The sequence below is a fragment of the Schistocerca cancellata genome, chromosome 1 (assembly GCF_023864275.1).
Source record: "Schistocerca cancellata isolate TAMUIC-IGC-003103 chromosome 1, iqSchCanc2.1, whole genome shotgun sequence".
NCBI lineage: Eukaryota > Metazoa > Arthropoda > Insecta > Orthoptera > Acrididae > Schistocerca > Schistocerca cancellata.
The window spans coordinates 708,982,148-708,994,455 of NC_064626.1; the positions used below are offsets into that span (position 1 = coordinate 708,982,148).

Sequence of the window (12,308 nt, forward strand, 5' to 3'; positions counted from 1 at the left end):
ACTAAAATTTTTGATGCCGTACCCAGTAATATAAAATGTCTGACAGGCAGCAAAGTAAAATTTGAAAACAAACAGAAAAAGTTTCTCCTTGACAACACCTTGTATTGCATAGAAGAATTTCGATTATTCATGTGAGTAAAAGGTGATGGATACAAATTATTGAATCACATCTGTCAGAGGCCCTTTTTCCAACTTTGTGAGATTCTGATAACACTGTCTCACATGAACATGCAACATCTAATCTCACAGTTGTCAGTCAACATCGGATGCTGTTCACATCCCTTCCAATCCCTGCCAGACCTAAATCGCTCTAGGCAAATGCCGGGATGGTTCCTCTGAAAGGGCATGGCCGACTTCCTTCCCTATCCCTCCCTAATCTGATGAGACCGATGACCTCGCAGTTTGGTCTCTTTCCCCCAAACAACCCCCCCCCTGCCAGACCTGGTAACAGTGCTAAACACAGACATTATTGCACTCTGGTGGCTGTTGTACTTCTCACAGACAGCTCCAACTGTAATCGTTTACATACTTGCTGATAGTATGTACATGTATGAAGTTAAACTGACATCGAGCCATGTTTTCTGGGTCCTTAACATTTTTGTCAGCCAATGTAGTTGTAGTCTTTAGTGTTTCAGAGTTCCTAATGACCAGTATTTTGTTTTGTAATCCCTCTCAGATTGTTCATACAATCAAATTTTTCTGAATATAATAATCTCCATTGCAAAACACCACTTTTGTTGTTTTGTCCATCTAACCAAAAACCTCCTAATATTTTGATATAAATCAGTTTAATACTTTATCAGATTCAATGAATTTTAAGTCAGCCCTGAATGCTCCTCAGAATACACAAACTATAGTAATTAACATACCACTATACATTAATTACCAGATGGAACACAATCATACACTAACTTTACAGTCACAGAAAAGGCCTTTATTGTCACTGCCCACTTTGAATTTCTTTTCCTCTTCTTTCCCTCAGTCAATTAAGTCCACATCTGAGAGAGAAAGTAAGCGGTGGGGAGGGAGGGGGGGCACATTATCACACCGCTTACATATCAGTTGAACTTTATGTGACTTTGCACATACAATACTGATAAAAAGTATTTATTTATCTTTGTCCCTCTTTGACTCCAGGTACTGTCTGGCGTAGTGTTGCCACAACTACTTCAAGTGACATCAGTTACTTCCACTTTCAGTCTCAGTCTGTGAAATGCCAGAAAGTCTCTGGCTCCAACAACTGCTCATATCAGTTGAAAGTTGAACAGATTGGACAGTATTAAAGTTGACTGAAAACTTATGACTGAACTAAATATTCAGTTTAAACCTTTATGATTGTGTTATTAGAGTAAGAAAACTAACTTTCTTAATTTCTTATGCAACAACATTCAAGACAGCAAAGCTTATCAGACCAATTTATGGAAAAAAATCCTTAAAAATTCCAATCAAATCAAATGACAAAACTATAACATTCCTTGCTATTTCACAGTGTACGTGATCATCACAGCTAACGAAACAGTGTTACTACAGCTTAACAATACTTCTTCTGTGTTACTCTGAATTTATGCCTCTTGTTCCTAGATATAGAAACCAAGTCAAAGCAGTTACTATTAGTGCAAGAGATGTGTTTATTTGTGGCTGCCTAGTGATCAAGATGAAAACAAGCTCTCATAACTGAAATTTTGTAAAATGACTGTTGGCTGTGGTTCCAAGTTGTCAACACAGAAATAGCTGAATATCATAGTTCACCAGCATACTGTCATAGCTCCAGCACTAAAAACCCATCTATAAGAAAGGTGCAATTTTAGTATAATATATTTTTTCAGTAAAGGTTGTTATATTCACTAAGCATTGTGTAGTAACCAAATAATGCATGAAACCAATCCAAGTAACACAAATATGGCCCAATCATAAATCTGTGAACAATTACAGAAATAAGTCTCTTCAGGACTCCACATGTAACAAAACAAAATAATCATACAGTAGGTGCGAAATAAGCGATATACAGGACAACTGATGTGAGCAGTACAAACTAAAAGAACATAGTGAAGGTGAGTCAATGTGGCTCTGTGCGCATATTGGCTCAAGTTGGCAGTAGAAGGCACAGCAGAGATTGTGCTGTGTGCATGCTTCCTACAGGTGCTGTCTAGTGGCAAGCCCATGCTGATATAGTTGGTTGTTGTTGTTGTGGTCTTCAGTCCTGAGACTGGTTTGATGCAGCTCTCCATGCTACTCTATCCTGTGCAAGCTTCTTCATCTCCCAGTACCTACTGCAACCTACATCCTTCTGAATCTGCTTAGTGTATTCATCTCTTGGTCTCCCCCTACGATTTTTACCCTCCACGCTGCCCTCTAATACTAAATTGGTGATCCCTTGATGCCTCAGAACATGTCCTACCAACCGATCCCTTCTTCTGGTCAAGTTGTGCCACAAACTTCTCTTCTCCCCAATCCTATTCAATACTTCCTCATTAGTTATGTGATCTACCCATCTAATCTTCAGCATTCTTCTGTAGCACCACATTTCAAAAGCTTCTATTCTCTTCTTGTCCAAACTATTTACCGTTCATGTTTCACTTCCATACATGGCTATTTGAGCTATATTGAGCAAGCAGTAAAGGAAACAAAAGAAAAATTTGGAGTAGGTATTAAAATCCATGGAGAAGAAATAAAAACTTTGAGGTTCGCCGATGACATTGTAATTCTCTCAGAGACAGCAAAGGACTTGGAAGAGCAGTTGAACGGAATGGATGGTGTCTTGAAGGGAGGATATAAGATGATATAGTTGGTAGTTGATTTAAATGCACAAGCAGGATGACACTATACTCAGCGCACTCACACTCGCATGCGCTACTAAGAGGATACAGCAAATGCAAAGAGGGCACCCAGGTGATGGAGGAGACACTGGTTGCCCAACAACAGACACACATATTGGATCTGTGGTGGTGGCAGCCGGTGCCAACGGTGGGGGCGGGACAATGTGCTGGGTGGGCACTGTCACAACGCATGGAGATGCGTGCACTCCTGAGGGAGGCGGGGCAGCGTGGCACCTGACAGCAGCACAAGGAAGGAGGATGCCATCACCATCACTGCGTCATCATCAGCACTCACAACCGAGGAAGGAGGAGATAGGCTGGAGCCACCGGAGAGGATGGCTGAGGCAGTGATGATGAGGGGGTTAGTGGAGGCATCCCAACTGGAACAGCAGGCTCTGGCAATGGACCCAAGGCCAGAGACAGCGTGGCACCCATCACTGGAAAGCTGGAACCCCCAGGGAGCTGCAAGCGGAGGAGGCAGCCAATAGACAGGGGTGCCTCCACATCAGGCGATGATTGGGTCGAGGTGGGGGGCAGCAGGGTGGGCTGTGGTGACAGGAGCCACATCCACGAACTGGTAGCTTTCGGCGACGAGTGGGCCCGCAGCAGATGAAAGTGGAGTACCAACAGCCTTCAGCTGTGTGCACATCACAAAGATGGCATCTCTGTCAGTGGACAACAGTGACCGGTATCCACTTGGGTCATGACCAAACCCTTGTGCCCACACTGGCAATCGTGGCACAAAGTGGTCAGATGAACCCGTCCGTGACAGTTTGCAGTGCAGGCTGCAGAAGTTGGAGGAGTGTGAGTGGCTGCTGGCCGTGAAGCAGTCCAGCCGGGCTCCAATTCCCCATAGGGGTGAAGCAATAGGTGCTCAGAAAACAGAAAAGGGCATTGAAAGGCGAGCAATTCACAACAAACTTTTTCATTTGGAGCTTGAATGTATGCACTAGTCATTCTACCTCATCATTTGACTGAAGACAGAAGTTGGAACTGTAACATGGCGAATTCTGTTACAGGAACAAAGAATTTAAATATGTGAGAAGTTAACTGGGGCCCATTATCAGAAATTAAGGTATGAGGTGATACCTCAGTAGAAAAAAAACCTCAAAAGCATACAAATTGTGACCTCGGCCAACATCGATGCATGCCAGAGAATGTAAGAAAACTGGGAAGAGTTCATCCACAACCAATAGCTAATAGAAATTCAAGAAGCGACACAGAAAGTCTGTATGAATGCATTCCCATGGCTGGCAAGGACAAGTCAGGGAGACAGAGATGCCATGGGAGCTGCTTGTTGTCGAGTACGCTGCTCACAAGCCATGACAAAAGGGCAATTTTATCAGAAATCTCTGGCCACAAAACATATCTCCTTGCTAACAGTTTAATATGCTGAACTCCTGGCCCTGGCCCTGGCCCTGGCCCTGGTGGAGAAGACGTAGAACCTCATGCTGTAATATGGCAGGAATGACTACTCTCAGAGAGAGGTCTTCTGTCCACAACAGAAAAACACTACCAAAAACACAGAGGCAATACCATAGGGAAAAATAGTTGTGCACATGGGGTCTGATGTGCAACTGGACAGTTTATCTGGACAACCAGCATGTGGGCTGTGTGCTACCTTGTCAAGCAAGGCAGTGTGAGGGTTAAACAAGGAAACCAAGGGTTTATGGTCAATGACAAGGTGAAACTTGGAGCCACACAAAAAACATGAAATTTCCGGAGAGCATAAGCTGTGGTAAAGAGCCTCTTTTTCCATCTGAGAGTAACACTGTTGTGGTGTAGTGAGGGATTTAGAAGTGAAAGCAGCAGGTTTTTCAGGGCCATTGGTATATCAGTGCACTAGGACTGTACACTGTACTGACAGTTGCCAAATTATGTGATGGTCCGAAGAGAATGTAGCTGAACAAGAGGCCATCAGTAGGCTATATTTCAACATTTGAAAAGCATATTTGCAATCTGGTGTCAAACAAAAAGGTACATTCTTGTGTAACAAGGCATACAATGGGTGGGCCAATGTGACTGCCCCTGGCAGGAATTTATGGTAGTAGGCTATCTTTCCAAGGAAGACCTGAAGCTCCTTAGTGGAAGAGGAGTGAGGCATAGATGTAACAACAGAGGTATGATCTTGCAGAGGGCAAACCCCATCCCACAATACCTCGAACCCTAAATAAACAATAGAAGATTGGAAAAACTGAGATTCCATGAGGTTACACTGTAAACTTGGAGACTATAAGACAGAAAACAAAGTGTGCTAATTTTTCAAGTGATATGCCATGGAGGAGCCCATGACATCATCATCATCATCATCATCATCCAGATAATTAATGCAACCTGAGAAGGCATACTCAGTTACTCTAAAAACCAGTGGAAAATAGCAGAGGTGCTAGCCACACTAAAAGTAAGGCACAAATATTGATAGAGACTGAAAGGTGTATTCAAAACCAGAACTCGCCAAAACTCTTTGTCCACAGGAACCTGCTGATATGCTTCAGACAAATCAATTTTATAAAAGTACCGGCATGTGATATTTTCGCCAATGGTTCCTCTTGGCATGGGAGAAGATACATATCCACAACCGACTGTGTGTTGACAGTAGTACTGAAGTCACCACAGAGGCAAAATTTCCCAGATGTCTTCCAAACTACAACCAGCAAAGACAGCATTCACTAGCCATAACAGGTTACGCTACTGCTAGAGATTGAAGTCTGTCCAATTCTACTTTCACTTGATCTTTCAGGGTGACAGGAACAGGATGTGCACAACAAAAATGATGCTAAGCCGTGGATTTCAAAGAAATATGAGCACAAAAATTCATAGCACACCCTTCACCTTACACACAGTGTTTACCACCGAGAATATGGTACCTGATCGGACACAAGGTGGGCTGCATCAGTGATGGAAAACCCAAATGCCTGAAACACATCCATTCTGAACAAGTTTTCAACACCTTCATCACTAACCACCATAATGTAATGAAACGAACCTCTGCCTTGTAAGAGGCAGATGCTGTAAATTGGCCAAAAAGTGCAGTATTTTATTTGTTATAACTGACCAGCTTCCGCATAACCAGTGTCAATGGTGGCAAGCCGGAGCTCACATAAGATTGGAAATTCAATAATGTCACTGCAGCACCTGTGTGAACTGTAGCCAAAACACTTGGCAGGAAACACTTAAACTCAATAACCAACTTGTGAGAAGTCTCAATCATTGGAGTCAATAGATTTTACATCCATGTCCATATCCTGAGTAACCTTCAGTGAATGACACATGGAGCTGATGTAGCCTTTCTTCTGGCAAGCATTACAGATAGCCAGTTGTTTAGGACACACCAAACATTCATGCTTGACAAAATAGAAAGAACAAGACGGATACAGGTGAAAGCTGACATTGATGCTGTGGTGGTCATGACTGCTTGGGCCAGCCTTGTTCTGCTCGGCACAGGGCCCACATATTTACTGCCACAACTGTCTTCCTCATGCAAGTTATCTTTCATCCTAGTGGGCACGTCTGCCACATCACCCCATTCTCATATTGGTCACCCACTGCCCGAGAAATTTCAAAGGATTATGCTACTTGCAAAATGTATACCAAAGAGGGTTACCACGGCACCTTCTGGTGCATTCCTTGTTTGAAGCTAAACGGATGATTGTGTCACACACCAATTGATTCTGCATAAGATCATTAAAGGCATTAATAATGAATTGACTTTTAGGGCTAAGACCATGAAGTTCAGCTGGCCAGGCCCTGTATAACTGGTTTGGTTTCTTGCAACATCAGTAGAATTTTTCTCATGCTGCTATGAAATATTTTTGTGCAATACTAGTTGGACAATAACCTGCACATGTGATCAAAAGTAAGAGCAGCCAGTTCTTGTGAAAGGGCAAGCTGACACAATATTTGATATACCGTAGGTGGAATTCACAAGGGGAGTAAGGCTTTGTACAAATTCGAGTCTGTCACACCAGAAGCCAAAAGATGCTGTCTGAGTCTTTTTTCATAAGCTTCCCAGTCCTCGGCTGAAACATCATACAGAGGAAAAGTGGATAGATAAACCAATGGAATGGTACCCTGTCTGTTAATTGAAGCTGACAAAGTGGTCACTACCAAAATAAGCTTTTCAATCCTAGTAACACAGCATCCATAATGACTAAACTTAAACCAAACTTAAAGAATGCACACAAGGAAGCCATTCCAAACTTATCACCAATAGTAACCAAGAAATACATGAAACTAATTTGAGTAACACAAATATCACTTAATTCATAAACCTCTGAACAATAACAGAAACAATCATGTGACTCCACAAGTAACAAGACAAAACAATCATAAAGAAGGTGCAACATAAGCAGTACACAAGACAACTGAGGTGAACAGTATAAACTAAAAGAACATAGTGAGGGTGAATTAGTGTTGCTTCATGTGTATAAAAGACTTGAGTTGCTGGTAGATTATATGGTGGAAACTGTGCTGTGTGCTCGCTTCGTACTGGTGGCCTCTGTTGGCTGGCCCGCACTAATATGGTTGGTGGTTGATTTAAGTACATACGTATAGTGACACTACACCCGCCACACACACACTCACACCCACATGCACTAGTAGTAGGATATAGCAATTTCGCTCAGTCACTTGACCACAAAGGTGTAAGGTGATAAAACTATTTGTAAAATAGTCCTCATCGCCAAATTGTTCTGTGTCAAAGTGACCTCAAAATAGAACATCTTGAATTCTTCATCAGTGTTTGTAATTCATACTTATGATGCTTTATTGGACTTTTGAATACTGGATTTTTCTGTATTAAAACAAAGATTCATTAATAATTTGAGATTTGAGCCATTAAATTATTCTCATTTTAGTAAATAAAAAACTTAAAGTATATAGAAATTTTGTTTCAGATGGAACTTCAGTCATATTTACAACACAGAATTTTGTAATATTTTAACATTACTGATTCCTTTTTCTGCCTCAAGACAAAACAAGAGTAACTATACAATTGCAATTGTAATATTCATTATTTTATCACAAACATTCAATTCGCAATGATTTTTTTATCCTTTTACCGCCTGACCCCCATCAGTCGCCTGTACGGACCATAAATATGCATCCCTTAAGTTGAAAGTAGCTCAGTGAAGAGTTTGAAATTTCCACTTCCTAACCTTAATTTTCACTGTCTCAGATACTGCTCCATGATGTCAATAACTACAATCATCTCAACTGTGCTCGTTCATGAAGTGCACTTCCACTGACTGGCAGAAGCTTTTCTTTGTACTCATGTCGATGCAGTCCTGTATAAAATAAACAGAAAAGGACATTTTCAGTTAATTTTCTATGCCTTCACATACTTATGTTTTCACTTAGGATCTTAATTATAATATTAAAAGAAAACTATTCAGAACTCATATCCGTTCATGACAAAAGACACTGGTGAAAACAAAAAGAAAGTGTATGTTTCATCTATCTATAAAATTTGATATACTCCATCAAGGCAAAGTATGTCTTGACACTTTGATGCCTTTGGATGAACATTCTCAGTGCAGAACCCATGATTAGAAATTATTGCAACTGCCTTTTGTTAACAAAAGTATGAACATTTATTCTTGTGTTCACCTCTATCTGATCTGTCTGCTTGAAGTTCTCAATTGAAAATCATACAGTAAATGATACCTGTACACAGTTTCATTATGTTTGTTATCTTAGCTGTCATCTCTGACTTCCAAAGAACCAAATGGTGTCCTGCTATTGAATGTAATGTTTCCTACTTTGTAAATGTGATGCACAAAGGTTTCTGTGCAATACTTTGCCACAGCACCAATATGGTAACAACATATTAATTTTTTGTGACATTAATTTTATTTTTGCTTCTGTTTGTGAAAGCTGTTGAATGATGCTGTTTCACTATTGTAAATCATTTGGCTGTACTCTCCAGACCAGGATAGTGTTCAGCCTGACATATGTTTTATTTGAAGTATAATTATGTGAAGTGTCCCACTATGTGTATCATTGGTATTTATTGTATGCATATTTGACACTGTCAAAGATCCAATTAATTCAAGTTTGTTTTGGAATAGGCATCTTGCATGTGCCCTTCTGCCCAGTTTCCTACAAAAACTTTACATGCTTTGATGGCTACTCAGAAGTGAGATTTACTCTTTTTGAAGAATATAAGAACAGAAATTAAAAAATTACCTTCTTTCCCTTCTGGCACATTCTTGAAAATTTTGGCTAGTAAAATTATTTCTCATTTTGCTTTCTTGCACACAATGACTTATGTATTATGGTTTACATTCCTAGTCAAAAATTTATTCTATAGATATATGCTGTCCCCTTCACCAGTGAAAATCAGTGATCTGTTCCTTTAAGTGGAAATTATCCTAATTGTAAATATTCACAAATATCTGGAATTTTTTAGATTTGTTTTGTAAGCTCTTGGCACATATACTTTCATTCACTGTAGTCACTTTTTCTTGAAATCCTCAAGTAGGATGAAATTTAATTGATTATTTGTCAGTGGCTGAACAGCTTCCTGATATCAGAGCACCATGTCATTGTAATGTGGTTGGTGTCTTAAACTAGTTACACTAAGTCCTGCCTGTTTATTCTTGGAAAATTACATAAAGGTCTTTTGTTGCACATTTTCACTTACACACAGCTCTGTCTCAGATGTGTCACCTATGAGAAAAATCTAATAAATAGACACCGGGAGCACTGTACTTGGTTAAATCTTTGTGCTTGATCAGCATTGTTGGTTGCTCGATTTTTCAGAGTGTGGAGCATTTATTTAAATAGATACCTACAAATCACACAATATCATGATTCTTTCACTTAATTTTGACGTATCAGAACATACAGAACAGAGATCAGTTCAAACACAGCCAATTTACATGACTGTTCGCTTCCAATGAATGTAAAGGAGGTACAGTTGAAGGAATTTTATCTGGTTACAGAAAAATTACCAGAATAAAGAGGAATATAAACTCTTCATTTATGGATGCAATTAAAAAAAGACACCAAGTAGTCATTTGCATTGCTGCATAACCCAGGGATATCAAACAATACCAAATTTCTCCTATAACAATGAGAACAATCAAACAACTATTTTTTTGTTCTTTATGTTTGGTTGTGGGATGAACTATCTTATTTTGATGTGTGGCAGTGGTCATAAAGGTTTGTGGTAGAAGGCAGGGGAAAGAATGCAATTATATGTTAGTGACTAATAAGAAAATTACATGGAGGGGAGGCGGACAATAGATCATTCATTAACAGAACTTGGTTAAATTCTGAAAAAGCTGCATCTCACCGGCAGTAGTTCTTCATGTGAACTTGACTTTTTCTGTGCCTTGTTACCTCACATGTTTTGTGTGAAACATTTCTTCTGCTCTCCCCTCCCTCTCTCCATCGTTTTAAAAACTGTTTACAGAAGTAGAAAAGACATCTCAAGACTCTTAGTATTTAGTGTGATCTAATTCATACTACCACCATCTGTAGTGCAATCTTTAATTTATTTGTATATTCTTATCAATTTTTAATTATTTTTTATAAACTGATGATGACAAAGATACCAAAAGAATGCAGTTATTTTTGTCCATTACGCTTAGAAAGTACAATATTTATGATAAAGTAATTCTTATGAGTGTGTCACTTTGACAGATTATATAAACCTCTTTCAGATATGATGAAATAAAACTATTATAATGAAAAATATGGTGATTACAGACACATAAAAACAGTATTTCTTGTCATTTCATTCTACTTCCCCAGAAACCCTAAAGTAAATCAGTGTAGCAATTAATGTATTTCCAACTAATTCACACATCTACAGCTAAAACTGTAGCAGTATTTATATTTTTCTCTGCCTTAATTTCGGTATAATTTCTACATATATTAATTATTTTACAGGCAATCTACAAAATGGTTGGCTCTGTAATGAAAATGCCTGAAGATGAGTCAACACCGGAAAAAAGAACAGATAAGATTTTTCGTCAAATGGATAAAAATAAGGATGGTAAACTTTCATTAGATGAGTTCATTGAAGGGGCAAAAAGTGACCCGTCCATTGTCCGACTACTGCAGTGTGATCCACAAGCACAGTGAGAGGATTGGTAGATGGTAACTGAACTTCTGAGGCTTATATCATCAGAATTGTGCTTAATTCTGTGCTTGGTCATGCCCAATCTTGAACATGGGCTTTGGTACAAAGATTATAACAGACTGAGTTCAGTAAAGAAGAGGGCTGCAAAAGAAGTCCATTGTTGAATCATGTCATACATGAAAATGATAATGAACTTCTAACTTCATTCACATAAAGTTCTGCCATTGAATTGGAAGCAGGTGAACTGTGTTAGTGTGATTTTGAAGTTTTATTTAAATGGATGGGCGCAGTATTGCATGTAAGTGGCACAGTGGCCTGTGTGGCAGATGGTTTGTGTCAATTCCCTCTTTATTCTGATCAAGTTAGAATATGTGAAAATTCTATCAGTAATATGTTTTTAAATAAATTGTTCATTACATGCATATTCTTTGCACATATGTGCATGTATGTCAACAGTTTTTAAAATAAAATGACATTCCTTGATACTCCTTCAATGATATAGCTCTGTTTTTTTGTATTTGATGTCTTTCTGACTTGAATTAATTCACAAATCTTTGAATTTTGGAAATTATCATTGTATGAATGTCATCTGTGCACCTTTAGTTTTCTTGCATCTGTGTAGTTATACTGAACTTCTTAAGAAAGCTTAACTGAACAGCTGTGAGTTATGAATAGTCTGAAGCATTGTTGTCTTATTGGCTGTCAATTATGTAATAGTTCAACTTCAAATAAATGTTCAGGTACTTCTGCCTCTCAATCATAACTAGCATACTGTCCATAACCAAACATTTTAGCTATTTATTTGCCCTTAATATTGATGCTTGAAAAGGGACAGTGATGTGGTTGCTCCTCCTGTTTTAGAGAGAACTACATTTCAACAAAAATTTTATGCATACTTAATTTTGGCATGCATTTTTTCACAAGAAAGCTGCAGAACTCCTTGTTAAACTTCGATATGTATTTGAGAAGTGGGAAGTGAATAACACCATCCTGAAACAGAATATCTTTTGGGTATCACACAAATATGAAATGTGTTTTTGTCCTCAGTATTATTTTTTAAACAGACAGTTGGAAAACATGTGAAACTATTGAATAATGCTACATATAAACTGGGCCAAGATGAATATAGAACAAACAATGGCAAAGAGAGATTTTAAATATTCAACATTTAAATGTTGCATACATTCAGAATGAACAACAGATCTGAGTGAAAGCCATTCCTTTTTAGACAAGAATTTTTTTGATTTACTGTCTAGTTTTCATGACTAGTAATTGATTTACAGTGATTAGTGATCCTGATTTAATTTGTGGTGTGCTGTGTAGCACAAGGCTTGGTAGAAAATGCAAACAGTTCTTTTGTTAACTTAAGACACAGAAAACACAAACTGTCTCTGTCTTACTAG

At 38.8% G+C, this 12,308-nt stretch overlaps 1 protein-coding gene across 1 annotated transcript in view; it reads left to right on the forward strand.

Moving 5' to 3' along the window:
* LOC126184744 (neurocalcin homolog) overlaps nt 1-11,668 on the forward strand; it is a 46,253-nt gene extending 34,585 nt beyond the window's left edge. Inside the window, exon 4 of the mRNA XM_049927285.1 lies at nt 10,713-11,668. Coding sequence (XP_049783242.1) covers nt 10,713-10,907 — 195 coding nt within the window. The 3' untranslated portion in view covers nt 10,908-11,668. The remainder of the gene's footprint in view (nt 1-10,712) is intronic.
* The last annotated feature ends 640 nt before the right edge of the window (nt 11,669-12,308 follow it).